Consider the following 27,862-nt stretch of genomic DNA (forward strand, 5'->3'; position numbering starts at 1 on the left):
CGCACAGATTCCATCAGAGAGCTTCAGCAGGGGAATTATACGGCAACCAGAGTGGTGCTGCCCTGGAGCAATGGGGGCTGCATGGCGGGGATTTACTGCTCTGGTTCACTCGTCTGCATTCCCAGCCACCCTTGAGGCTGGGGGAACCTCGTAGAAATTGGATTTAAAGGACAAATCCGAAGTTCAAAAGTAGCTGCAATTTGAACATCGGTCTGCTTTTTGCAGCCAATTAGCAAGGCAGTAAAAGCAGCGGGAGCACCCTGTGTTTGGACAGCAATAAGAGGGCACTCGAGCCAACCAGTGCACATTGCATGCAATGCCTGCAGCTCCTGGCTCTGCTGGGGTGAGGGGACCCATTTGGAGGGACCTCAGTCTCCCAGTGAGGACAGAGCGAGGGGTGCTCTGCTGCTCTGAGAGTGTCAACAGGGGGACCTGGGAAAGGTCCTCTGGGTCAGTGAAGCACTGAGGCTCACAACAGACAGGTTTGGTTGGTCAATGAATGGCACAAAACTTGCCATGTCTGGTGTCTGGGGCTCATGCACAAATGCACACAGCTCTTCTGGGGTCTGCTCATACGAGAGGCTCCTTGTGCAGATTCTCATGGTTTCCCAATTTAAAAAAAAGGAAGATCTGATACTGTAGTACAGATGTGCCCATGGGTATCTGTCTTCCTTCAGTGTCTTTGGATCCATGGGCCAGCAGCAACCCGAACTGAACAGAGGAGAGTTGTCTCCCTTGTACTCAGCAACTACAGGCATTCACCTAGAAAGGAGAGCAGTGTGAGACCAGCCACTACAAGACTACAGGAGAACCTCCACCATTCCCAGTACTGGCAGTAGGTCACTAGGAATCCTACAAACCCCCTGCACATGCAAGCTGCAGTGATGGGTTGGCCTCCCTGAGCATCTCCTGGGCTCAGTCCCATGCTGGACTCCCATCAGTGGGATGAAATTAACGAGGAGCAGCACGGAGGCAGATCCTGCTCAGAGCGGGATGCAGTGAGGGGGCGGTGGGGAGGGATGCTCGGGGTGACTCAGTGCCCAGCTCTGCTGTCTGCTTTGGAAAGCAGCTCCCTCCCTCCCCACCCCTAAGCCAAAAAAAAAAAAAAAAAAGCAGTGACAGCTTGATTTAGTGCTGGATAATGAGGCAATTGTGAGGAGGATGGGTACAGCGGGAGCTTTGCTTGCCAAATCGTTCGGCTTAATTGATCAAATATTTTTATGCATCGTTTATTCCTTTAAGGCGACCGTAAGCCTCCTCTTCTGCTGCACTGAAATGAAAAGAGCAGTGCTGGAAATCACCCAGGCTGAGCCCTGCTGGGACAAGCAGCTGCTGGGGACATCCCGACCACCACAAATCACACGTGCTGAGGGGCCAAGGGTAGGGTGGGTGAGTGGACCGGGCCCCCCAAAGGCTCCCCAAGGCATGCAGCAGGCAGGGGCACAGCCATGGGCACTGGCCGTTTGTCTGGGCTTGTCCTGAGGTCCTGGCAGAAGCGCAGGGCAGTGCCATGTGGGACCATGCCCTGTGCCAGCCCATGTCCTCGCTGCCTGCAGTGCGATGGCAGTGCCCTGCTAGCCAAGCTGGACAAATAAGGAATTAGTAGGAAATGCTTTCCCCATGCAATTAAGTCACTGTAATCACTAAATCCCTCCATCAAAGCTTCATCTGTTAATCTATGAAGAAAGAAGGACAAACCAAATCCTTCATCGTTGGCTTTTATCTCCTGCTCTCCTGCTGCTGGGGTGCCCACAGGGGACACATCCCATGTCCCCCGCTCAGCATACAGCCCCTTCTGCCCGGGCTGGGGCTGCCAGGGGCTGTGCTGGGGGTCTGCTGCCCACCCAAACTCTAACAGGGTGTATTTGGGATAACTCACAGCTCGATAGGCTATGGAACCCCATGGGGATGTGGGATACTATGGAGGTTGCAGGACCCCACATGGGCTGTGGTGAGGGGCTGCAGGGCCTCAGAGGAGGACAGTGGTGTGGCCCTGCAGAGCAGTGCCCAGCTGCAGCTCGGTGCCTGTGGGTGCCAGGCTGCTTTCTCCGTGTTCAAAACAAGAGCTGCCTCTAGCGGTAATGGGAATGGCCTCGGGGCTTGTGCCAGCTCCATGCTGGAAGCTCCTTCCCCATCCTGCTCCGGGATGTCCCCTGCACACTGTAACCTGCTGCGGCTGCATATGAGTGGGTCCCTGCAGCAACCCAGTGCATCCAGAGCATCCTCCTGCTCCAGCCCAAATCTCCAGGCACTGCTCCCATCCCCACGCTCCTGCTGTTTGGGTTCAGCATGGCATTCAGTAATGGCCTTGATCTGAGCTGCCTTTTAGCTGAATAAATCGTGTGTCCTCAGCCAGCCTGGGACTGCTGAGAGGAGAGCGACGACAGACTTGTGCTGCAGCCCTACAAGGACAGCGTGATGTGAAGCAGAGCACAGCTATTTAAACTCCAGGAGATCAGCAGAGATGTGGAAAGTGACACACAACTCATGGACCAGAGGTGTGCTTCACACTGGAGTAGCTTCAATGGGGCACAAAGGAACCAAAGGGATAGGTGTGTCCCCTTGGCTCCAGACATAGTGCATCCTTGTAGTCTCCCCACACTTTGCCCATGTCCTGCCCTGCCCTGAGGTTTCCTTGGAGACCAGGAGATGCTGAGCTGTGGCTGGGAGCTGAGAGATGAGGCAACTGATAGATACCACATATCCCAAGGTGCTCTTTTGGACAATGCTGACCCACAAATTTCATTGCCTCCTATTCAATGTCCTCCATGCCAAACTTTCTCCATAATTCCCCTAGAACTGTCCTCACTGTTCTCCTAGAAAACAAGCTGCCAGGTAACTTCATCACTCTTTTGGAGGTCTCCCTGGTTGCCTAAGGCCAGGTGAGCTCCATCAGCAGCCCCAGGATGCAGAGGTTCCTTCTTCTATATTCAGTTCTCTGCACCTTCCTCTTGGTTCAGAGCAAGCCTGGTGATGCCAGATTTCCCCAACAGCACACCCAGGGATGCTCCTCTCTGCTCTTACTCTCTACTCTCTACAGTTCAAAATCTCAGGGGAAAAACACCCGGCTCCACTTGCAGAGGTATACCAGGAAGAACCGCCGTTCCTTATGACCATTGATGGTATTTGAGGCTCTGCATTTAAAGATGATGATAAAGGCAATCAAGCTGTCAGGAATGAAGACAGATGGGGAGCTCAGTGGAGCCAGCGAGGGATTCCCTGCTTTTGGCTTGCAGCTGTGATTTATATTTCATTCTCACCTACGGGCTTGGAGCAAAGAGCAGGGCAGCAGTGCTTCACAGAAGCACTGTATGGAGTACAACCAGCACCGAAATGTCCACATTTGAGCTTCTAGAGCTGCTTGTCCCTCCTTCAGCCAACCCCATGAAACAGTGCTGGGGTCATAAAATGTTCCCAGAAATATTCTGGGGAGCAGAGCTCACCGCTCACAACGAACGGCCCTTGCTGCTGCCCCCAGTCAGATCTTGTTGTGGCTCTGCCCTCCCTCCCTCCTTCCTTTCGTTGTCAGATGCCGTTTTCTCATCTTACCTCTGTATATTATCATGCCACCAACGGACGGTGGCAGCCTTACTGTCTTTGTAAGACAAAGTCATCAACAGGGCTCTGTGTCTGCGCTGATATGGTATCCATGCAACCTGCGTCTCAAGGATCGTGTTTGCTTTATTTCTCTGGATTAAAAAAAAACAAAAAACAAAAAACAACACAGCACAAGAACAGCCTCGCTACGAAGAGTTCTAGCAGTTAATTAGCTTCCACATTGAAAGGGCCACTGCCCGGCAGCTAAAAATCATCGTGTTTGAATGGAGAATTAAGTCAGCCAACCAATAAATCTGAGCAACAAAACAGTCCCTTTAGCTCCGAGGAGCTCTCTTTCCTCAAAACACTGATAAATGGCTTTTTCTCAGAGCCCACGAGGTCATCAAATTAATAAAGCATTTCAAGTAATGTATGGAAGAGAAGTGACACCCTGTTGCAAGAGATTTGCTGTTGAAATCAACTCTCTGTAACAGAGAGTGATGCACGTAGGGTTTCCAAAGTAAAACCATCCTCCAATGTAGGGCAGTTGTCCAAACTCCTTTATGTCTGTTCTGGGCCGCTGTCCTCCTCCTCAGTCAGTACTCAGGAGACTTCGGTTGGAGGAAAACAATATGAAAATTTGGGATTTTTCAATTGACCACGCAAGAACCTCAGAATACTTACCATGAAGAAAGCTTAAAAGAAGGCACCAATGAGGGAAAGTAAGTAAAATGCAGGAAAGCTCTTGAAATGATGGTAGTGGGTGGTTATGTCCTTTGCACATTGATGTCCGTGCTGGGGATTGCTTACCGTGCCTCACCACACACAGGTGTGAAGCAATGCTGCACCCAAAATACTGCATTTATAGGCAGGGACTTTGCCTGCCAGCACTGACACCAGGGACGTTTTCAAGACTCAGCACAGATAGGATGGGAGCCTCTCCCCTAAGCTGAAGGCTGGATATGTCCCCTCACTTTCCACTGAATTGCCTTTCTGCAAGCTTGTATTAGACTTGAAACAATTTAATATGAAATATATGTTTAATAATAGGTAGCACAGAGAGGCACTGAATAGGACAAACACTGAAAAACAGAGCTAGCCATCGCCTCTGCAGTACTGCATCCACTGGGTACCTTTCTTCATGACATCCTCGCCTGGGTTTCATTTGCCTCTGATTTACTCAGAGCATAAACCACTCGAGGGCCTCTGGTACGATTACAACCATGGTGCCACGGCCTCCCTGCTTGATCCCAATGTGGAGCCCATCGCTATGCTGGGACGGCCCATATCCCAGGGCATTGCTCGTGGCTCCTGGGCTCCCAACACAGCCGACACACAAACCTGGCAGCACACAGACAACTCCAGCTCTGTGCGGGCTCATCGGCATGCAGCAGGAAGCCCAGATGCCATATGGAGCGTGGAGGCAGATGGATGGACATATGTATCATCTGTGAGCGTCTCCGTTGATGTGAATGTCCCAGCGCAGGCATTACCGCTCGAGTAGATGGTTTGCATTTGGGGCACGAGAGAATTTTTCTCCCATAAAATAAATAAAATACGTTCTGAGCATCTTGGGATGCAGCCATTCTAATCCTTTTATTCTTTCCAAAGGAAAATGATTCCATATTCAGGGCGCTGTGCAAACAATTAATTAGCCTAATGAAAATGAAAGCCCTAATTGCCTGATATTATTACGATCATCGGCCGCCAAGCGTGACCAAGGAATAGGCACTGTCCTACCAGTGAGAGAGCTGCACTTCATGCCTTTTCAGGATTTTTTTCCACATTTCAATGTCTAACAAAACCATTCTTTTTTTCTGGTTTTGGAGCGATGCTGCAATTCTCCCTTCCGCATGTGGAAAAGCTGGCAGTGTTTGGAGACATCTGAATGAGATGCTATACAATTTAAAAAGAGAACAGAAGAGATACCCAGCTGGTGTGAAATGACCTGACAGAGAGGAGGCAACAAAGCCATCACTTTGCCTGAGTTGAACCACACGGCGGTGCTCCCACTGCGTCTCCTCCAGAGACTGCACTTATAGGAGCGCTGCAAGGGAAGAGAAACGATCTTTTTCAGGGGACTCAGCGAACATTAAAGTACAATTGTCCTTAATGCAGCTCCTTTTTCAATTATCTGTTGTTATCCAAATGGAAAAGTGCTTTAAATTCAGGCAGATGAACTTTCTCACCGTGGGTTGGATCATGAGGAGTCAGGTTACGGGAGCTTAAGAAAATGAACCATTCTCACTCGTGCATATCTCATAACAGAGATAGAAAGCAGATGCTGACTCAACACTGATCTGGCCTGAGGAGTACGGGTCCAATAATTCTTCCTTTAAGCAAATGATTCCCGCAGGAAAATCTCCAAGATTCAGCTTTAATTCTATTATCTTCCTTGTGCAGAGAGTGGCAGCTAGAGACTGCTCTTTAAAAATCGAGTGGGCGAAGTCTGCTCTCACACTCAAACAGCTCCAAAGGTTTTACTATGGAAGGTTTCTCAAGAAGCTGTATTTTGGATGAGGAGGTTGGACTGCAGTTTTTAAACTGTATTAGGGGCACTTCTACTCTGTGCTGCAGGCTGGCACCTAGAGCTACAGGAAAAGCCCATACAGAAGACATTCATTCTCACACAACATCAGGCACTCACAGGGAAATGGGGTTTCTTGGTGTGACCAGTGGTAGAAAGCTCCTCACTTAGGGCCCCGGGATCATCTTCTGGCACAGTTTAATGCTCTGAATTGTTGCAATGCAATAGGAACCCAAGCCTGGTCAGCCTGGTCACCAAAATGAGAAGGAAAACAATAACAGATTTGGTTTCTTGCAGGCTTTCAATACTTCACGTTTGCACCAAGTTGCCATTTGTGAGACAAGCTGTCTCCAAATATACCATCTTTTGAGCAACATTAAAAAAACACAGAACTATACAACCATGTAGAAGAGGTAAGAACAGAAAATAAATGCTTGTGGTTGAGGGTCTCTGCTCTTCACAATCACCTTTTTACCCTGAAAAAGTGAAACTGAGGGATGCACGGGCCTTGCTGAAGCCATGTCGGGTCTGTAAGCTTTTGTATGTGCAGCTGGCAACCAGACAGATGCTGCTGGGGACACTGAGACACAGAAAACATCAATCCCAAAGACATCGGAGCAGAAGCTGGCTATCAGATGACTGAGTGTCCTGGCACTCTGCTATCAGAGTGGCTACCAGCATTCAACCTCCCATCCTGCTGCTCATCTCCCCTCAGTGATAAAAAAGTAACCCCAAAGAGAACAAAGCTTTTGTGTTTCATTTATTTTGCAAATCTACCAATTCATTTTATGAAAGTATGAAATCCTATGCAGTTACATCAAACAGTGACGTTGCAATCCATGTAATACAAATAACCACTACAAAGTTATTTTTAGGTAATCTCGGGTAATTAGTAGATTTTATGTTATTTTAAATAAAAAGCAGTTATAAAGAAGAGATAAAATAGCCTTGAGATTGTCAAAGAACTCAGTTTAAACCAAGGAAACCACTGCAGAATCTCCCTGACCTATGAAAAGTTAGAAACACTGTCACTTATACAATCTTTCAATGTTAATCTTCAGTTAGTCACATCAAACAGACCTACGTGCACACAGCTAGTCAATGTAGGAAGAGTTCACAAGTTGTTTGAAACCAGTGTCAGGTTTCCTTCTCCGGAAATCACATTTACTGCGTACCACCACCACCCTCCTTGCTTTCAGAGGCACAAAAAAACCTGTAATATTGTTTGTAAAATACACTGAGGCTCCTAATCTGCTCTAATTGAATTCAGTGGAGGTAGGATCAGTTCCTACATTTAATAAGTGCCATTGATTTACTGAAATTCTTGCAATACAGCTTCCTTCCCAGGGATGGAATTAATTTGGGAAACAAAATGCTGTAATAATTCAGGAAAATACTAGGCTTTATTATCCAGCAATTGACATGGCAATTGCATTTCTGAGGACTTGGATGTAGGATTCTTTCCTCTCCACCAGAAATGGGGACACATGGAGACACCACGTAACGGCGCTCAGTGAGAACTCGGAACTATGGAAATAAAGAATAAAAATCAAAGAACAGATTGAGTTAATCCTGAAACTCCTCTCCTGACACCCATCTGATGCACCTCCAGGATCATCCTGCTGCCTGCAAGCTGCTGCTTCTGATGAGACATCTGTCAATCACAACTGCATAACTGCTTCCAAAGAAGCAATTAAACGGAGCTTTGATTTCATAGCTGCATCTCTACATTGCACATAGGGGAAGGGGGAAATGTCAAAGATGTTACTGCCACAAGGAATGCAATAGCTTCACAGAAGCAAGGAGAGCTGTTTTGTGAAAACTGGCAGGAGCAGGTACAATGCCAAGGGCCTCTGGCTCAACAGAGATTAAAGAGATGACCCTCTCCTGTGGCCATCAGCTTTCAGACAGGACATACAAAGTGGTACAAACCCCCAAATCTGTGCTCAGACAATAGATCTGCAGAGCTCACTGTAGGACAGAAGTGAAGCCAGCAGCATCTTGGCAGGGCTTCTAGAACCAGGCCTTTATTCACAAGAATTTAACACTGATCACCAAAAACTTTTTTAAAAATCAGACAGGTTACACAAAACTACACAAATTTTACACTTGGACATAAAGTGCCATCAAACCACGGAAACTAACAAGAAGCTACTGCAGAGGGCAGTATCTATCGTGTCTATAGCAAGCTTTCCTCCCCTGAAGCAGATGTTTGCTACAGTCTTGGCAAAGGTACCAAGTTGGTCAGAGCACTACTGCAACTAAGGCTAGCAGTGTTCATTCTCACCAAAAAACACAGCTTTTACCCAATATACCAAAGCCAAGTAGGCTGCATTTACTGGTGGCTGTTAGCATAACTTTCCCCAGGAGGTATTTTAAAACAGTAATAGATGCTTCACTTTCCCATCATTTGGTATGATGTGATAAATGTAATTTGCTCAGACCCTTTGTTAGGAGGATGCACTACAACAGAAAGCTCCACCCTGTTATTACCACTGTGCCTGCTTACTCATGTAAATGTAGAGTCAAATCCTCTTAAGAATCCTGAACAGCCTTCCAGAATCACTTGTTCAACTGACATTTTTGTAATAATAAGGAAAAGAAAAAAGAGTTGTGGGAAATTAAATGGTGCTCCCGTTGCCAAGTTGTTTAAATTATATGGCAGAATGGTTCCAGTAGTTGTAAAAAATTAATTTGTGGAGTTTTTACAACCCTTACATCTACTAAATCTCGATAGGATATATAATGCTACTTAAGTGATACAACTTATAAATGCTAGGGAGAAAAAAAAATCAGCACCAACGTGTGAAAGAAGAGACTTGATTCTTGTCTGCCTGTGGTTTCCATGAGGCCGCAGCTCCGGAGCTGAGGAAGGAAGCTGTGCAGGAGACCCTTGGTGCAGCACGTACATGTGTAGGTATGGATGTCAGCTGCCTTTCCTCTTCAGCACATGGGAGAGGACAACAACCACTCTGCTCTGAAAACAGGCTGGCAAGCAGCTCAGCCAGCCCCTCTGCTAAGCCCTCTCTCCCACTGCTTTCTGAACGCACTAGCCAGAGTAAAGTCAGTGGCATTGCTTTTTCCCCTCTATTATTACACAGTTCAGAAATAACTGCCTGAGATACCTTAACTGTAGACAAATTTCCCTTTAAGTTATGCCACTAGAAGATTACTGTCATTCTTTTCTCACAACGGTGTCAAATGCAACATGAAACTTTGGGTTCTCTACAGTGAGTGAAATCAGCAGAGTCAAAAAACAGTACCAGTGGTATCACCTACTGCTCCACTCTGTAAGACAGAACGAGGGTAAGGCGTGTTGGCAATCAGCACCAAGCTTCAGTGACAAGGTTTGTAGCAATTTGCTTTCCACACACTCGAGTACAGATGCAGATGCAGATGCACAGAAAGCAGAGATCCCCTGGTTGTTCTCTAAGCTGCCATAGCACTTTGTTTAGTCCAGCAGCAGATCTTGGTGCAAATCTTGTTCTAAGTACAGTACATTTTGATAGCAACATAGAAGCACGCTTCGCAAAACAGATTTGTTCAAGCTCACCATGGTTCTGATGGGCTACACGCAGTGTGAGGCAATTCAAAAAAAGCCCACAACTCAATTCATAGGGATAACAACACTGGCTTTAAGGAATTCCGCTTCCACTTTGTGAAGGAAGAACAGGCCTACAAAGGAAAAGATCTTAATGCATCTTGTTCTGCTCAGCTTGGCTACTTCTAACACAGATCAGAGGTATCAGAGGGTACCAAGGAGCTGATGATAAAGAATTACTGTTTTGTAAATACTTGAAGTAAAACAAGCTGCTGCAAAAAGAAAATCCACTGAACAATAACTCAAACAGCCTTCTCTTACGGATCTGAAACTGTTAGACCAACACAGCGAAACACTGACGGGAAATACAGACATCAGTAGTTCTGGCACCTTGCAATTTGGAAAAAAAAAAGCCACTCTTGTGCACAGGGGATGAGGCAGCTTGTTTGCACATCCCTTTCTCACGTTATCCCAGAGACACCCGTGCTCCTGTACAACAGCTGTGGCTGGGTTCAGCAGCTGCCTTCCTCAGAAGGAGCAAACTGGCAGCTGTCATGAGAAACGGTGTCAATGCTCTGCGCTTCTGCCTGTGGGTGGATGGACACCTGAACAGCTATTTCTTGGCCTTGCTCATTCACAGACCCATCGTCAGAATCCCCGGCTGGCGAATCACTGCGCTTGATCTCCGGGTTGATGGGGTATATTGCAGCTTGGGTACCACAGGCTTGGGTTTGTTTTTCTGCCTCACCGACTTCATCGGGATCATCAACTCGCACAGCCTCGAAGATCTCTTCCATGAATGCCCTGCAATTAAGGATCAGTGGCGGAAGGGGAATGCTTCTGGCAAGCTCTTCGATGTACCGAGCAAACTCCATGGTCTTAAACTGAGTGACTTTGGCCAGCTCTAGCGTTTTGGCTGATGTAATGATGGGGATACGCTTGGCTATCTCAAAAGCCTTCTGAAGCTTCTCAGCCCCTTCCGTCCTGAAGAACTCATTGATAGCCTTCTCTGTTTTGCGGAGGTGACTGCTCATCATGCACAGACGAGTTATGTTCAAAATGAGGGTGATAGCAAAGGCAACGAGGCACACAATCATGTAGTAAATACTCATGTCTCCTGAGGTGAAGGTGACTCTCAGGGTGACGGTGGAATACGCTGTGTTGTTACCATTAACAGCTGCACACGTGTATCGTCCCCGGTCAGCAAAGTTGACCTTTGTGATGTTAAGGAAATTATCAGCAATCCTCCACCGTCCACCTGGAGGTTCAGAAGAAAGAAAGTGAGCTAATGAAACACAAACAACTGGGTAAGCTAGAGACATGCTGCTTGCTCCACAAGCTTTACAGTAAGCACTCTGTTTCTAGCATAACACAGTAGGACAAGAATTAAATTTTCCTTTTTATGCTTGTGACACAGAAAGCCCTAACTCAGTTAGCCATCCTAGTGCTTAATGCTAAATTACTTTGTGCACTTGCTACTCTGGTTCTTCTGTTTTCTCTCATCTATATTTTTGGAGGGCTTTTGCATCACTAGTTCTATCTGACAGGGAACCTAATTCTTAAATAGAACTTCTCACCCACTGTAATTCACTATGTGGAAGGACTGTCTTCTATAGAATCCAACATTCCATATGTTCTGAGTCAAAAGTCAAGTGACCCATGAAAAAGATCGCAGTCTGTAAATGGCTCAGCTGGCAAAAGGACCCAGAATTTTCTTCAGACACAGCTTTCTGCTGAGCACGCAGTGCTGATACACAAAACTTACGTACGAAGAAATCAATAAAAGAAGCTTTATGCAGTATTTCCTACGGGTTTATAACTTGGGGTAAAAATTGTTTTCATAACTCATTCTTCTAATTAGTCTACTCTGAACTAATTTCCAGATGGCACTGTAACTACAAAGAGGTCGCTGAATACTTAAAGCAGTGCAACGGCCTCTGAGAAGATCCTATCAATTAGTTCAATGACCTTCATTAATACTAATAGAGGATGCCACACAGATCTCTAGAAGACTTTTTTTTATTATTATTATTAAAAATTGGAGGGACAGAACTACAAGAGCCAAATAGTTTCCAAATAGGAAACTATTTCTCTCTCTGTAGGAAAGGGTTACATAGCATCCATTTCAACCCTGGCCATTACAAGCTGCGTTGGCTTCCGCAATCTCAGTGATGCATAAACCAGAAAATAAGTGTAATCAGTTACCTCATGCTTTACAAAATCCTGTAACAAAATTAAAGCAAGGCTTGACAGCTTGAAAAGGTCATAATTTTGGAGACTTGCATTTAATTCATGTGTTTGAAAAGATGTAATATGAACCAGAGCAATAATAACATCAGTTACAATCTGGTAGGATGTATACTCAGTTCTTCTGTACTGCATGTTGTGATGGCTCTTGAATGAAATGACAGAAGGGCATTATACCAGGATGGGTGGGCTAGGACTTCAAAACTTGGGTATAAAACCTGATCCACCACATGCCAGAGCTTTGTCTTGTTCTCTCCTATTTCCCAACTGTAAAAATGGGAGCATAGGAAGAGAAAACAATAAAGTTCCAGAGACTTTCATGTACTGTATAAAAGCAGAATGCCCAAGGATATAAAACAGCAGAAAAGCTCACCTTCATCTTTCTGTTGAAGCAGGTGTCCCTTGGAGTTATACCAAAGAATATATTCATATTGGCTGATGTTCACTTTACATTCAATTAAAATACTGGTTCCCTCTTTGGCTATGATATCATGGTGTGCTGGGGAACTTGCTAAAGCTTGAGGCACTGGATGAAGTGATGCATTGAAAGACTCAAAAGCAAGTGTCCCATTAGAAGCTACATTTTCCAGGGTAAATCCAATCGAAAGATCAGCACTAACAGTCAAAATTAACAGGCAATAGCTGAGCTTCATGGAAAGTTAAGAGAAAAATGCTTTTTCATTTAATTTGGAGAAATGAGGTTAAGATATTAAATCGTCTGTATGGATCTGAGATAGAGAGGAGGTTCTTAATTTGTTCAGTGGTAGAAAACGTGTTGGATCCAAATGCACTTTCAAGACCATCAATATGGTGAGAGGAAACTGGAAATCCAACTGAAAAAAAAACACAATTAAGTTTATTAATGGCAGCATGCTTATGGTGTATTCAAATTTCATTCCCAGTAAACAGATTTCCAGCAGCATAATATAAACTGTCAGCCAAGAGGTTCCAAATCAGAGCTTTGCTCAGAACACAGTAATGAAATGAGGGTAAGAAGCCATTAGCACAACCTTCAGTCCTCTACACATTCATCCTCCCATCCAAATAAATAATATCGGAACAATAACCAATAAGAGAAATGTGGCTTTAAAAAAAGAAAAAAACCGTACAGTCTACTCAAACTGCATAAGTACCTTCAGGATCAGCAAGTGGATTCTGCACTGTTAACAGCAAAAAAAAAAGTGCTTTCTTAATAGAGAAAGAAAAGCAAGAGAGGAAATAATTTCTGCCTTCCTCCACACCGACATCAAAGTCCCTTCACGTCCTGTTTTTTCAATGCTGGTTTTTCCTTTAGCATCGAGGAATAAAAGCACTCACACATTTGATTTTTAGCACCTGTACATTTACTTACTTGATTTTAAGGTAAAATCAATGTTATGTGTCTAAATACTAGATAATATGCTCCTCGTTTCCTGTGCAGGGAGAATTATTGTGGCAGCTACCTACAAAGGGAGGAAGTCCCATTCTGAATAACAGGACACCGATGTCTAAACACACTTCCCTTTTTTTGGCAACCTTTTTTGCTGCTGCTGCTGCATTCTGGTTTTTGCTGTTATTGTTGTACAGTAAACTCCCACTGAAAATCTTTTGCTTTATGCTGCTACATCTCAGCAGTCACACCTTGCTTATTATCTTCACCACACCAAATCCTGCCCCGTATTTCACAGCTGTTTGAAAAATTATTTTCTCTAGGGATGGAACTCTCACTTCAGATTTATGTGTGCACAAGATATTTGAAGACACTAGGATGGAGAATTTAACTTGAGGTTCTCTGCACACAAAGATTTTCTTTTCTAAAAGCCAGAATAAAACCAAATTGTGACCAAATGAGATTGCACCATTAATAGAAAATCTGTAATCAATTTTCCTGAAAGCCTGATTCAAAAAGAAATTCTAATCCAATATGCATTCCCTGAGGTTATGATTCCATCCAGATCACTCCAGTGCCGTAGAAAACTATTCACAAAGTATAAAAGCCACAGGCTAAAATGTTATCTTACAAAATATCTGACTTCACCCCACTGACAGCGTGACTTCAAATTCATCATCTTCTCTTCTAGCAATAACAAAGCAAGCAGGGTTGAATGTCATAAATATCACAATACAAAGGAGTAAGTTTTCTTAATAAATAATGCAGACAGTTCTTGTCCTTCCAGAACCGCTCGCTCACGCTGCCTAAGGCAGACAGAATTCATATCACTTACGAAAAATAATTTGCTATAAATATGTATAGCTGATTTGTACTAATTGTGTTTCCAGCAGAGACAAATTAAACATATTCAGGAATGGGAAAATTTGCTGAATAGGAATTTGCCAGACTTGGAATTCTTTCAGTTAAAGATAACTTGCTGAAGGTCAAATCAGACTCTGGATCTGACGTCTGGTAAGAAATGTGTATCTGACCCATTTCTGTTGCAGCTATTGCCAAATCATTTTCACAAAGGAGGCAAAAGAGACAGCTGTGTCCAACTCTCCTTCAAGCTTGACTGACCAACTCACCCACTGAATCCTGCAAGGGAAACGAGAAACCAGGCCCTCTACTTGTTCCTCCATAAACAGCAATCTCTTCATCTGCCCTCTTTTTCTCCTTTCCTCTCTCTGCCACTCCTCTTGCCTGTTCATTTAAGATGAGACCAGCACTGAGAACTGTTGCACCACTGTGCTGAAGAAGATACTTTTCCACAGCTAAACAGCTAAGAAAAAGAACACCAAGACTTCTTTCACACATATTTTCCATCAGTTAGACTTTGGGGGAAGCGTTACTGACTTCTGTTGCCTCTGGAGAATGGTATCCCAGCCACAGACTGCACAGGTCTGAAAACACATCACTAAGACTGCTGCTGACCAACCACCACCCTTTTGTTTGAAGGAGGGGTTTTTAACCTTTCTCTTTTTTCAGACCTCTGGTGTTTTCAGAGTTTCAGAGCCTTCACAAAGCTGCCCACAACAGACTGGCTTATTTGGGTAACCTCGTGCAGGTTCCTTACATGCAGGCAGCGGGCTGTGAGTGCTCTGTGGATGGCTGACATCTGGCCTGACTGAGCAAGATTTGCTGCAGCTCCAGCTGTTGATAGTGACAAAGTGTCTGCAAATCCCATCCCTCATTATTGAATCAAATGTGGCACAGCTTCCAATCTTCCAAAACTATAATCTCCCAACTAATAATGTTTCAGATTTATTAGAGACCAATTCCAGCACCTCCTGTACTTGGCCTGTGTTATTTTTGCCATTTTAAATTATTAAATTTAAATTATTACATCTCCAAATGTCTGCGACATTCCTTCCAAAACGACATTAGAAACCTCAGTCAATTATTTAACAGAAGAAATACTAAGCAACATTTTCCCTCATAAGAATAAGATAATTATCTTCAGTAATTGCATATGCTCTCCGCTATGTCTGCACTGAGCTTGCATAATGTATAAAACATTGGTGATGGGTCATTGAATTTTACTATTAAACTCCTCGAGGTCTGATTTATTCTAAATTGTTTGTCACATTTCACTTTTGGAAAACCCATTATTGTTAAGCAGACAACGATCTCTCATTGCTGAATGCTGGGAAAAAATAAAATGATTTCCAAAATCCGTATTCTTCAGCCATCACATTCATGCAAAACAGCTGCTGGAGCTGATAAAGGATCCAAAAAGGATAAAGCTTGAGCAGTGCCAGTGTTACAATGCTTCAAGACAGCATTAAACCTAAGCAAGATGAAATGTGCAGAATAGAAACTGGCTACTTTACAATGAAACCTGGAGCTGAGCTCAACGTATTGAACCTTCAGGAGACTCGAAGTTGTAACAACAAACAGCAGTGAAAGGATAAAAATCCATGATGCGTATGCTTATATGAGTCATCTTTGGCACTTATCCTGAAAAAATGTTTGTGTTTAAATTAAAGTACTCTAAGTAGTCCCACTGAGGTCAGTGGAAATACTGAGAGTACTTAACATTACACACATTTATAAAGCATTGCAAGATTGGGACCCAAGAGATTGAAAGTTATACGGCTTTGCATTCACTGATCATAACATCATCTCACACATGGAGAAATGCAAAGCAATAAACTGAGATACACCTCACAGCCTGCTCCGTCCTCCCACCACCCCTGGCAAACAGCGTGGAAGTGTATTTTGGCTTTATGATGGTTTCCAAACAAGTTAACTGGCGACAACGTGCACCAAATGGTGCTCACTGATGACTTCTGCAGGAAGTCTGCACTCTGACTGCAGCTTGGGCTGAAGTGCAAAGGACGTGGCTGTCCCGCGTGGCCCCGACCGCCCTTCAGACCTGGGGGAAGCATCTGACACAGAACTGAAGGTGTGAACTGCGTGACTGGGGCAAAGCGGAATCACAGAATGGTTTGAGCTGGGAGGGAACTTTAAAGACCGTCCGGTCTGACTCCACTGCAGTGCGCAGAAACACCTACAGCTCAATCAGGTGTGACAGAGCAAAGCCATCAGCTCCAAGGAAAAGCAAAGGGCATAGGAAACCTGGGGAGTGCGGGGCCTCAATGCCTAGCAGGATGGGGAGAGATAGGAGACGTGCTGCAGGGAGAGCCCACGATGGATTGTGTGAGAACAAGCGTGTTCCTGCTAATTGCTCAACGCAATCAAGGGTACAACTTGGGAATGAATAGCTAAGTGGCCCCAGCACGACGGCCAGGCACGCTGCTGGCTGGGTGAAGTCAGACCACGTGGGAATGACGTCAGGCGGGCATGACGTCAGGCGGGCATGACGTCAGGCGGGCATGACGTCACGCCACAAGCCGCCCTCCTCACCGCACCTCTACGCTGAAACACCGAGCTAAGGCGTGTGCCCCGACGCCTCCCGGCAGCAGCTGCCTCACCGCCTTCCTCGCGTTCTGAGGTCGCAAAGGGAAATCTGACGACACCGCGGAGCCGGGAGCTACGGCCCGACCCGAACGAACCCGATCCGAGCCCTCACCTCAGACGCCGCCACCGGCCCAGCAACCCGGAAGTACTTCCTCGGTCGCCCTTCCGGGTGCGCCTCACTTCCGGTGTCGGCGAGCTGGCGCCGCTCTGCACCTCCTCTCGATGGTGCGGTCCGCCCGCTGGGGGAGCGCGGCGTTGGAGGCCCGGCTGGTGAGGCAGGGACTCCCGTGGGCCGCCTCGGTGCGGCTTTTGGAGCGCTGCTGGGGGACTGCGGGGTGCGGAGTCCCGATGGAGCCGGGGGGCTCCTTGGGCAGCGGGGAGGTTGGGGGAGCACAGGGACCCGTGCGGACAGCGCTGTGCGGGTGCCCGCAGCCTGTGCTGTGCTGTCATCCGCCCCTGCGGGGTGCAGAGGCCGTGTCCCCCCGGCCGTTGTAACACACCCCGTGTTGTTGGAGCTCCACGAAACAACTCAGCCCTAAATATAAAAGCAAACCAGCTGTTTGCCTCCCTCCCTGCCTGCTTCCTAATAGCTGTCCCCACTGGTGTCCAACCCCTTCCAAAACAGCCGGTCCGAAACAATTATTTTAATTTAATTTAATTTAATTTTATTTTATTTTATTGTGAAGCAAGCCATGTATTTAATCACCTGCTGTGTGTTTTGTTTGCTTTTCAGAGCTGGCAGCGTTTCTTGCAGAGAAGGTGTGTTGGTGAGATAGGGCCACTTGTTCCTGTGGGACTTTAAACTTCCAGGTGTGATGTTTCTCCTGTAGAAGCTCCCTTAAAAACATAATCTGTTTGTGCAGGTACGTGTGGCAACAAGATGGGATTTCTGCCAGAGTTCTGCTGAATTATTTAAAGCACAGGTGTGCTGCTTATGAACTAGTGTCACAGCGTGAAAGCGGGAGGTTATTTAATCTGCTTTGCTTTCTTGTGAACGCAGTAGTCATGTCTGAAGAAGACAATGGTGAAAATCTGAAAGAGGAAGCCTCTTACGAGGATGAAAATGAGCAGAAGGTGGAAGAACTTGGCAGCACTGAGAGCAATGAAGAGAAAGAACCTGTGCCTGTGACTCGGAAAAGACCTGAACCCAAAGCCCCAAGTCAGCCTGCTGGCACAGAAAAGCCCACAGCTGAAACTTCCAAGGTGTGTGTTTGTGCTCAGTCTGAATGATGTGACTTGAAGTTTCATGGTTTTGTGCACAGAAGAATTCTGAAAATTCACATTGCTGTTCATTTGAAAAGAAAAATCACCGTGAAAGTTACCCACCAGAGGCTGTGTGTTCTTCTTGTTACCTGAATTGCTCTCTTCTGTTTTTCTTCGATAAAGGTTTCAGAACCTGCATCTCAGTCAGGATGGGGGTACTGGGGAAGCTGGGGGAAATCCCTTCTGTCAACTGCATCTGCTACTGTAGCTACTGTAGGTAAGTCTCTTTCTGGTATTTGATGAATATTTTAACCATACCTCATGTTTCAGGAGCTTGTGAGCTCTTTTTTTCTTGAGAATGATGTTTCTGTTATAGAAGCAAGTACTGGAAAATGTCAAGAAAACTGTTCAAGTAGTGGGTAAACACGTGCCAAAAGGTACAGTGAGATTAAGGAGAGGAACTCAACCAAAACTACCAAGTTTTTGAGGTGTTTGAGTAATTTGATGTTTTAAAACTTTGCAAGTTGATTTAAAACCTGAATGAAATCAGAATTAATTACACTGGAAAGTAAACAGTCTGGATAGAGGTATGTTTTAGTGTGGATTAAACTGTTTTGTACAGGAGTAAGACAGAAGTAGAAAAACATTATACGTATCTGCTGTCTCTGTTCTTATGAGGGATAAAATATACCACATGGATAAAGCACTGCTGCTGTCTTCTCTAGGTCAAGGTATTTCAAATGTCATAGAAAAAGCAGAAACAACCCTTGGGATCCCCAGTCCTAGTGAAATCTCTTCAGAGACCAGAGAGGCTACAAGAGGTCAGTTTTTGTTATGTAAGAACAACACTGAAACAAATCTCAATATAATCAGCCCCCAGATGATATTACATTACTTCAATCTCTCATGTTGGTGTAGATGCCAAAGTGCTAAAAACAGCACATTGCTTACTGGTGTTAGCTCTGGAAAGAGGACACTAAAATAATCTCAGTTCTAACCCCGCTTCTGGCTGACACATTTTGTTAGTTAATTTTCTGCACTCAGCAGCTGAAAGGATCTTTTTGTGGGAGTGAGGAAGCTGATTTTCTGCCTTCTAATGCAGGAAGTGAGAATCCCGATGTTATCAGCGCAGGTGCAGCTGGTGATGGCAGTTCCTTTCCTATTGCTGGAGCTTTTGGAGTTCTATCAACCATCTCTACTGCTGTTCAAAGCACAGTGAGTGAGTTGGGAAAGCAGGAGAAAATGAGTTTGAGAGTGGTGTCTGAAGCATCATATCAGGAAACTTAATTTTGGCTTTTGTGAGAGAATATGTCAGCCTTCAAACAGGCATTATCTCATGCCACGCTGGCAATTGACATGCAAGTCATCTTTAGTTTTGTTAGTTGTATATGAAGTGTTGATATATAAGAAGGATGCCCATCCTTGAACTGTGTGATGCATGTATTCCCATGCATGTCACCTCTGTGCTGTTATCTATGCTCCCTTCCTTTAGGGCATTCAGTCAAATGGAGAGTCAGACTCATTCCTGGAATATTTTCAGAGAATTGCCTAGATGTAAAACTCATTCTCCTCTTCAGAAACTCGTGAAACCAGCACAAATTGCTTGGAAATCAGCTTGCTCCTGTGACCGTGAGAAATAGACTTCAAAGAGTCCAGTACCCTTAGAAACAGTGCCTTTGTGATCTGCTGTCTTGTCAATTTTTCCCATGAATCTGAAATAGCTGCAGATGTTCAAGCCTTAAAAGCAAAAACAAGCAACTGAAGCCCACATGTGTAGCGTTTTCTGCTTGGAGTGTCAGAAAGTGAATACTTCAGAGTGCTGAGAACCACCTCCTTCACAGAATAATAATATTTTCTGACAGACTCATGTAGCTGTTTGAATGTTGTATTAAACTGTTGATTGATAGTGTATCATGGCACTTTCCTTGTTCTTACTCTATTTTTGATGATTAGGGTTGAATTCTGGGGTGACAAGGACCAATTTGACTTGTCTAGCATAATATAGCCTCACTCTCATTTCTTCAGCTATATGGTCTTCTGTGACTTTTAAGCACTGACGGTATGCAAATCTGTTTCACAGGGTAAAAGTGTTATTACTGGAGGTCTAGATGCCTTGGAATTCATTGGGAAAAAGACAATGGATGTGATAGCTGAGGGAGATCCTGGATTCAAAAAAACAAAGGGCCTAATGAACAGAACCTCTACGTTATCTCAGGTACGGCTCTTCCGTATCAACCTGTTGGTTTCTTATTGTTTTTTCTTCTTTTGAAATCCTGTCGTTAAGCAGCCATCTCTTACTGTTGAACCTAAAGCTTTCTCCTACCCAATTCTGTATCTTCTGGTATTGACCTGAGTCCTCTGCATTTCTTTTTCAGGTCTTACGAGAGGCAAAGGAGAAAGAAGAGCAGCAGACAGCTACTGAGGTTACCATGACTACAGAGAAGAAAGCCCATTATGGGTTACTGTTTGATGAGTTTCAGGGTCTTTCACATCTGGAGGCCTTAGAGATGCTTTCTAGAGAGTGTGAATCAAAGGTAATGGCCTTGAGCAATTTTTTCTTCTATTTTTGAGTTCAGCTGAGCAGGAGAAAAAGAGATCTGAGATGTTGTACATACATGCAAAATGAAGTGCTCAAAACTTGTTACAAAATGGTGATTGTATAACTTCACTTTGACTCCTGCATTATGATCTGCTGTTGTTTTCCTTGGGAGCATTCTGTCCTGTCCTCAGCTCCTAGAGCCATTCTCTTTGCATAATCAACCTCAGTTCCTGCATTTCTTCAACACCTTATCAAGAGGGTGCTTGTTTGCTGGAGGAGAGTAGTACTACAGGCACAGCAGAGAGTGTTCTCTCCGTTTCAGGGCAAGGAGAAGGGCTGGTCAGCATACACATTCAGAAGTCGTTCAGATTTTTATAAGGGAATTATTTTAATAACTCCATAAGAATCTACTGTTACTTAACTTATCTTTCCTCTTCAACCTTCATGTAGGAAAACACCACTTTCTCATTAGTATTGTAATGTTTTTGCGTGCAATGTAAATGAGTTACTTCATCTTCCATCTTGTTTCTTTTTCTTTCTGGACTCCGTTTGGCTGTTCTGCCCCTAACTAGGTGAAATTGGTTCTAAATGCCCTCTCTGGAGAAGAGTTGGACACAGTGAAAGAGGAAATGGAGCAACTCAATGAAGCATTTTCTTTAGCTGAATTCTTTGAAGAAGAAGAGGAAGAAAAGAAAGGTAAAAATCCTAGGTTGTGGAAAGAGAAGCTGGTTCTAAATGAAATTCTCAATGCAGAACCAACTAGTCATGAGAGTGCTAGCAATGGATGTGAAGTTATTCTTTTGCTAGATGCTTAATTCTGAAGCCATCTGTGGCTAGAAGCATGACTGGTAGCAATGCCCTTCATCGTTGGAAGGCTTCTGTGAATTAATTCTGTAGCAGAAATCACTTGATTCTTGCCAGAACAAGATTAGATTTACTTGACTTCTGGTCTGTTCTTAGAGCTGACCTTGAGCCAATATTCATAATGCAAGGAGACACCAGGTTTCCCTGTTCATAAGGGAAAGACTTTGAATAGGTTGTCTAACTCTAACCTAGGGGAGAGCAAATTTTTTTGTTTTTTAAGTGAGAGTTAGCCAGGGGACCAAAAGACTTAGAGGTGTTTCCACACAGAGAAGCCATCTGATTCTTGAAGATTATGCAGGTATTAATGTAAATTTCTGGCATTTCTTTTACCTAAATGGTTCATCAGGGAGAGCTCACACCTGCACTTGCTAGCATTTAGCATTTAATGTATCTTCTGTATTTCTGTGATGGATCTCACTGCCTCTCCCCCACTGTTAACATCTGCCCTGCCATATATAACAGGAGAACTGTAGGCTTTAAGCAATATTTCAGACTCTCCAAGGTAAAGCACAACTTAGTGCATTGTAAAATGCTGTGTTTATTTGATGTGTTATAGATTGCCTGCCTGTAAAAATTGAATTACCTTAGCTAAAGAACCAGGGTTGAGAGAGCAAAAGCTAATCTTCTGGCACTGGTGTCTCCACCTTTTCATAACTTACATTATAAATCATATTTAAAAGACCAGATGTGATCCATTCTTGCCTGAGTTGATGGTTCAAGAAGAAATGTAGGAAACAGTCGGCAGACTTGTGCAAAACTAGTTGTGCATTAAAGTCCTGCTTGTTTCCTGTATCCATCCTTTCTGGGGATTCTTTAGCCTTCTCTTTCCTTTAGGAGATGAGGAGTTCACCAAGGAGGTAACAGAGCTATTTTCAGAATTGCGTATCTCCACAAAGCCAGATAAACTGATCATGGTGAGTTGTTTCTCTAAAAGCTGGAGAGATTTCTCTTAAGACCTGTTTCTCAGTCTTGCTTTGCTTGTGAAAAGGCATGAAGACAAGCTATGTTTTAGACTCTTTGACAATTGGAGTTAAAAGAAATGGGCCTTTTCCTTTGACTTTATGGGGCAAAACCATGTTCTGAATCAGTGGGCACCAGTGGGTCTTTGCCCTATCGCTGGGCAGTAATATCTGGTGGCAAAGAAAACTGAGCAGTAAGCTATCAGCCACTGCAGTGAAACCAACCTACCATTTTGAATTGCAGCCCTCCTCTTGGCACAAATCAGTTGGTTTTACTATGTTCAGAAGCTGCTATGAAGAAGATACGCCCTTCTTGCCATCGTTTCACTACCTTTCAGATCCACCAAGTGGCAGCAGCATTCTGCAGACATGTTTTTGAAGCTCCTCAGTTAATCATGGCCCTGCTGGTAAATCCCAGCACCCGGTGTTAGAGAAATGAATGTCTTCTACTGCATGCATGCAGCCAACCTTCTACGAAGTCAGGAAGGCATAAGGATAGTTTATTGATGTAGCTGTCTCCTTCCTTTAGGGAGATCTAACGTTCTGTGTTTTGTGGTGTGCAGTGGGGCTTCATTTTAGTCATTATCTTCGTACAGGTGAGGACATCTGCTCATGAATGGATAGCACAGTTCAACAGAAGTCTTCCTAAAGAAGAAAAAGAGAGTGAAGAAAACCAGGAAGTAGAACGTGGAGGTGGTGACCATGATATTAAAAAATCAGTAGAGGTAACTGATCAATGGAATAAGACAGTATCTGATCACAGTGTGTTTATCTGGCAACTGAATTACAGTTGTGATTACTGGAACTTATGGGTTTCTATTTCTGTGCAGATTTGGGGATCTGAAAAGGCAGATAGTTCATTGTATTATTTGTTTGCCTTAAATAACAAGGGCTGCTAGTTCTTGTATGATGCGGGAGGTTTTTTTCCAACTCTTGCAGGATATTCATGCATTTGCCATAAGAAGTCTGGCTGAACTGACAGCATACTCCATTGAAACGTTCCACAAAACTGCAGCTTTGTTTCTGCATGGTCAGAAGCAGGAGGTGATTGCCACAGACAGAGCCAAGTCCCTTTCACAGTATGTTTATCTCTTCATAAATGTGTAACATGTAGTAACCTATGATTAAACCGTTTAAGACTGCTTTGCGTTTCCAAGGGGTGCAGGGCTCTTGAATTCTGCTCTTGAATGGATGTTCACTGCTGAAGATAGGGATGCCACCCATAGGGTAATTCAACTTTTTATCTAGCTTGAAGACATTTATTGATAAGAAGGGGAACCCTGCTCAAAAGCTGTTACAGCCAAGAGAAATGTTTTCCCCAAACTTCTGCTAGTTAGTAGATAGAAATTTTAAAATGTGACAAAAACAGCTGTATAAAAGTGATTTGTGACCACCCTTTTGCTAGTCATGTTGTTTGTTAGGTACGTGATACTGTAAAATGGCTGCACTAATTAATAGCCTGATCATACAAATAATGCATGGAGGATTTTTCTTTGCAGCACGATTTAGTTGGTAAGGATGAACTGCACAAGACTTTCTACTTCAGAAATTGGTACTTGTTAGTAATAAAGCAAATTAGTACTGTTCCTTTTTGAATTGCTATGTCTATTTTTTGAAAGCTCTCTCACGTTTTCAATTTTAATTACTTATTTTTCCACCATTCTTTTCCCCCATTTCTTTGGGGAACTTTTGGATCTTCATAAACTGTTGAAATGCTGTGTACCAGTTTTGGTTTAATTTAACTTTATGTACGTGGAAACAAGGTATTTGTGTTTTACATGAATACTAAAAGAGGATTGTTCCTTGTAGACTGTATTTACTGTATAGCTTTCCACTCTTCTTCCACAGAGTGACGATCGTGCTGTGTAAGGAACTGTCATCTTTCTCCAAAGAGTTTACTACGTGCTTAACAATTGCAGGGGTAAGGATTGCATTATAGTTCTTAGGGATGAGATGTATTACTTGATTACAGCACAGCATTGGAATCCTCACCATAAAGCACTTGTTGTGCTTCCTCATTTATGCATGCAGGTTTTTGCTTTGTAGTCTGGTCTCCCAGATTACTTTTTTGCAGACTGTGGCAGCTGAATGTATGCTGAGCTTTTGAATGCCACCAGAGGTGTTCAGCCTGGCACAGAATGGTGGTGGGAGGTTGGTGCTGACAATACTGATGAGGCAGAAGGAAATGAGGTTCGTGATTCTGTTGTAGATATTACAAAACATTTAGGTGTAATTGCAGATGCTGTCCTTACATTCTGACTGCCTGCAGTTCATTTGAAGATATGTATCCATAGAGGGCCTGCACTGGATGTGTGTGGATTACCTTCTTCTTATTTGCATGCTGCAGGGCAGATCCTCTGCACCTTGTGCCTTAGCTTTCATATTGTCAAGGGAGCAGTGGTGACAGTAACCTTATAGAGAGTTTAGCTTTATTTTGTTTGAAGTAATATGATAAAATTTTCAATCGAAATAATATATGTCTGGTCTCTGCAGGTCAAAGAGAAGGCAGATGTGCTTAATCCCTTAATCACTGGAGTGTTTTTGGAGGTCAGTTATGCTGAAGTTTAAAACTTTAAGCTAATACTCAAAAAATAGATACACTGTTTTTTCCACCTCACTGTCCTTATGCATGCAAAGTTCTGTAGCCTAAGATTCTACTTAATTATCTTATAACTTACAGGTTTTAATAAATGCCTGTAGATCTTCACAGGACATGAATGTTAGTGAAGAGTGAACTTGGTTGGGGTGGTCCCAGCTGATAGCTATCGTGGGTCAGAAGATGCAGAGTAGTTTGTTCAGATATCTGGCTTTCTAGCACTTTTGTACAGTGCTTGAATTCAAATCTTAAACAAGCTCATAAATCAGTGTGCAGGAGTCCCAGCATTTCCCAGCTGTTAAGTTGGTCCTCAATGCTTGTAAACTTCAGAGGTGGGATGGGAAACGGATGTTTCTGTTGATGTATTCTTCCTTCCTGATGCAGCATGCTTATGTTTCTCTTTGAAAGAAATGCTTTTTATCTCTTACACAAAGTAGTATCCTACCTTTAGATCACACTTGATCTTGTGTAGCAGCTTTTAAGCCAGTTGCTTTTTTGCTGAATGACATAAAGCCCCTCAAAAACTTACATTAAATTGGTTTCTAGAAGGAAGCTGTAAAGACCCAATAAGCAGTAGGGTTTTTTTTCTTATGTACATCAATCAATGCTGTTTGAAATGAGTATGAGGTTAGTGAAACTGACTGGTAGCATAATTATTCATGTGTCTTTTTTTTTTTTTTTTTAAATCATTTTCATAGGCTTCAAACAGTGCTTCGTACATCCAAGATGCCTTCCAGCTCTTGCTGCCTGTACTGCAGCTCTCTCTTATTGAGGCTAGAACGGAACTATCACAGCAATAAAAGCCCATCTAATTAAGAACTGCTTGACCTTCTCTGCTTCGTATTTTCCATGCTGGAGAATGACGTAATGGCTGATATTAAAAGGGAAAAAGATGAACTGATCACTGCTACTGCAAGAGCAATGATAAAGTGCAGTCTGACAATGACAGCTCTTACAGCTCACTGAGGGATGTGATTAGCATAGTCCAGGCTGGTGGATGATGTGACAGACTTCAAATGCAGACTGCTTCCCTGTTTCCGTAGGCTTGGAGTGGAGTCTCTCTGCTGTATGTGTTAACAAGTTCTTTGGAGAAGCTCTCTAGACTGTGGAGACAATGCTGGAGAAAAGAGAGGCAGCTGGCAATTTAAGAGTTAGCTGAAGTCATAGTTGATTTTTAAGTCAGAGGGACATAACTAGGCTTCTGAGTGCTCAGCATTGGAGCTGAAATGGATAGAAGATGCAAGAGAAGACAAAGATTTTTGATTATCACTCCTGATTATTTTTCAAGACTGGAAAGAATAGAACAGAGAGGGTTCCTTCTTGAGCCATTGTTGCAGAAGAGAAGCCCCAGCTTCCTGAAGGTGTCTGCTAATGACTCAGGGACGTGGGATTGGGACTCACTAGGGTGCTGTTATTTGTTCTCTTGCAGAATGCTTGCCTCAGCATAAACTAGAAAAATGCTGATCTGGCCCTAAGAATGTGGGTACTTTACTTTATAGCAATAAATGAGAACTGGCTAAAAGGGATTGATTCTTGTTTGAGCAATCTAATGAGAGAATTGAGCCATAGGATGCTCCTTTTTTAATGTGACTTGATGTGTCAGCCACAAACTGTTCAGACACAGATACTGTTGTTTTTTTTTCTAATCTGTGTATAAAAATACTATAATGTAATGCTCCTTCTTGTAAGATATATTAAAGCAGGGGAAGAGGAAGCAATTTGGTTCTGTTAGCAGGAGTCCTAATTTGTCTCAGAAGCTGCTTCACGTATCGTATCTGTTCCTTTGTGCTATGAAAGTTCCCTGCTTTGTTCCTTTTTACAATTTCTATCTTCTGAGCTTTCCCACTGGAAGGGAACAGCCTCTGTTGGAATCACAGGAGCAGAAATGCACAGCTTAAATGGAACTTAAAGAAGTCCAGAATAGCAAACCAGAGGTGACTGAGTGTCACACCTGCCTCACTGTTAAGAGTGATGCTCAGATCTTATTTTTAAAATCGTCTGGGTTCTAGTAGGCCTTGCAGATTTCTGCAGTACTGAAGGCTTGGAGCAGTTTCTCTGCTCTATTGTGCAACAGAGAGATGTTCTTTGTGTTAGTATACCTCTCTGCTAATGCTGCTCTGGTTTTACATGTGTGGAAAAGCCCTTGCCTTAGTCCTGGTTAGGCTGATCAAATCAAAGTATTATATTTTGCTTTTTAAAGAATCTTAGACTTGAAAGGAGTGTGACTGAGGAAGAAGAACATCTGTGCTACAATAAATTATATACTTTTTCTTTACATTGATAGCATTTTTGGAAAAGGATTTGTTTTGAGAACGGTTTCAGGTGGCAAGGGGCACTAACAGAGCAGCAGGGAAGAGCTGTGCTGCCTTTTCTCATCCCCTGGCTTGTTTTGGGGGCAGAGCTGTGTGCTGCTGTGGGGCAGGGGCAGCTGGGGGCCTTTCATGGCAGGGCACCCTTCTGTAGCAAACAAGGCACTAAACACAGGGTGGGGCGTGAAAGCTCCCACATCTGAGCTCTAAATTACTGCATTGGCACAAAATGTCACCTTGGCTCCTGCCACAAAGCCAAGATTTACAGAAATGTCAGAAGAGGAAAAAATGATGATAACAGGGCTTTATGAAGCAGCAGCTACTTTTTTTTTTTTTTTTTTTTTTTTTGCAGGTTGTCTACTTAAGCTGGCCTGCAGTGCTTCTGTGTAGTTTAATAATTAAAGGGAAGACTGTTTTTTTTATTATTTTTTTAAATAATACAGATGGTAGTTCTTTCAGTCACATGCTCACCTGCTTTTTGTTAGAACAGCCAATGCCCAAATGTGCAGCAGCTTCACTTGTGTGCCTCTGCAAGGACCGCAGTAGATTGCCAACAGAAATAGTTACAATTGTTGAAATCTTGCTACCCAAAGGATGCATCAGAATTCACCATCCAACTGTCTGGAGGTCTTATTGCTCAGCCTTGACTTGCTCGTGAATCTGATGAGAGCTGGCAGTGATTTGAGAACTTCTGGTGGTGTTCAGA

The 27,862-nt window shown here is 43.8% G+C and overlaps 2 protein-coding genes across 4 annotated transcripts; one reads left to right on the top strand and one right to left on the bottom strand.

Moving 5' to 3' along the window:
- Positions 1–6,811: 6,811 nt before the first annotated feature.
- MFAP3 (microfibril associated protein 3) lies at positions 6,812–16,955 on the bottom strand. Of its 2 annotated transcripts, none has more exons than XM_003210371.5 (3): positions 16,799–16,955; positions 12,226–12,685; positions 6,812–10,863 (listed from the first exon to the last, which is right to left on the bottom strand). In XM_003210371.5, exons 2-3 carry the CDS (start codon positions 12,503–12,505, stop codon positions 10,118–10,120), a joined length of 1,026 nt encoding a protein of 341 aa, XP_003210419.1. In that variant the 5' UTR covers positions 12,506–12,685; positions 16,799–16,955; the 3' UTR covers positions 6,812–10,117. The 2 variants fall into 2 exon arrangements, with proteins under 2 accessions (XP_003210419.1, XP_019476027.1); XM_019620482.3 differs by having other exon boundaries at positions 16,701–16,822.
- FAM114A2 (family with sequence similarity 114 member A2) lies at positions 16,637–26,369 on the top strand. Of its 2 annotated transcripts, none has more exons than XM_010719164.3 (15): positions 16,637–16,956; positions 17,420–17,549; positions 17,687–17,889; positions 18,073–18,166; positions 18,615–18,710; positions 18,992–19,104; positions 19,970–20,104; positions 20,265–20,423; positions 21,001–21,124; positions 22,127–22,206; positions 22,848–22,976; positions 23,191–23,330; positions 24,100–24,172; positions 24,745–24,798; positions 25,546–26,369. In XM_010719164.3, exons 3-15 carry the CDS (start codon positions 17,692–17,694, stop codon positions 25,645–25,647), a joined length of 1,497 nt encoding a protein of 498 aa, XP_010717466.1. In that variant the 5' UTR covers positions 16,637–16,956; positions 17,420–17,549; positions 17,687–17,691; the 3' UTR covers positions 25,648–26,369. The 2 variants fall into 2 exon arrangements, with proteins under 2 accessions (XP_010717466.1, XP_085092690.1); XM_085236564.1 differs by having other exon boundaries at positions 16,811–16,956; positions 17,690–17,889.
- Positions 26,370–27,862: the final 1,493 nt, after the last annotated feature.

Source organism: Meleagris gallopavo, chromosome 15 (genome assembly GCF_905368555.1).
Source record: "Meleagris gallopavo chromosome 15, MGAL_WU_HG_1.1, whole genome shotgun sequence".
NCBI lineage: Eukaryota > Metazoa > Chordata > Aves > Galliformes > Phasianidae > Meleagris > Meleagris gallopavo.

Coding starts and splice junctions, on each gene's coding strand:
- MFAP3 (XM_003210371.5), bottom strand. CDS start 12,505: ATGAAGCTCAGCTATTGCCTGTTAATTTTGACTGTTAGTGCTGATCTT. Junction 10,864..12,225: donor GCTTCAACAGAAAGATGAAG/GTGAGCTTTTCT, acceptor CTGAACCTCCAG/GTGGACGGTGGAGGATTGCT.
- FAM114A2 (XM_010719164.3), top strand. CDS start 17,692: ATGTCTGAAGAAGACAATGGTGAAAATCTGAAAGAGGAAGCCTCTTAC. Junction 21,125..22,126: donor AGAAGAGGAAGAAAAGAAAG/GTAAAAATCCTA, acceptor TCTTTCCTTTAG/GAGATGAGGAGTTCACCAAG. Junction 24,799..25,545: donor TCACTGGAGTGTTTTTGGAG/GTCAGTTATGCT, acceptor TCATTTTCATAG/GCTTCAAACAGTGCTTCGTA.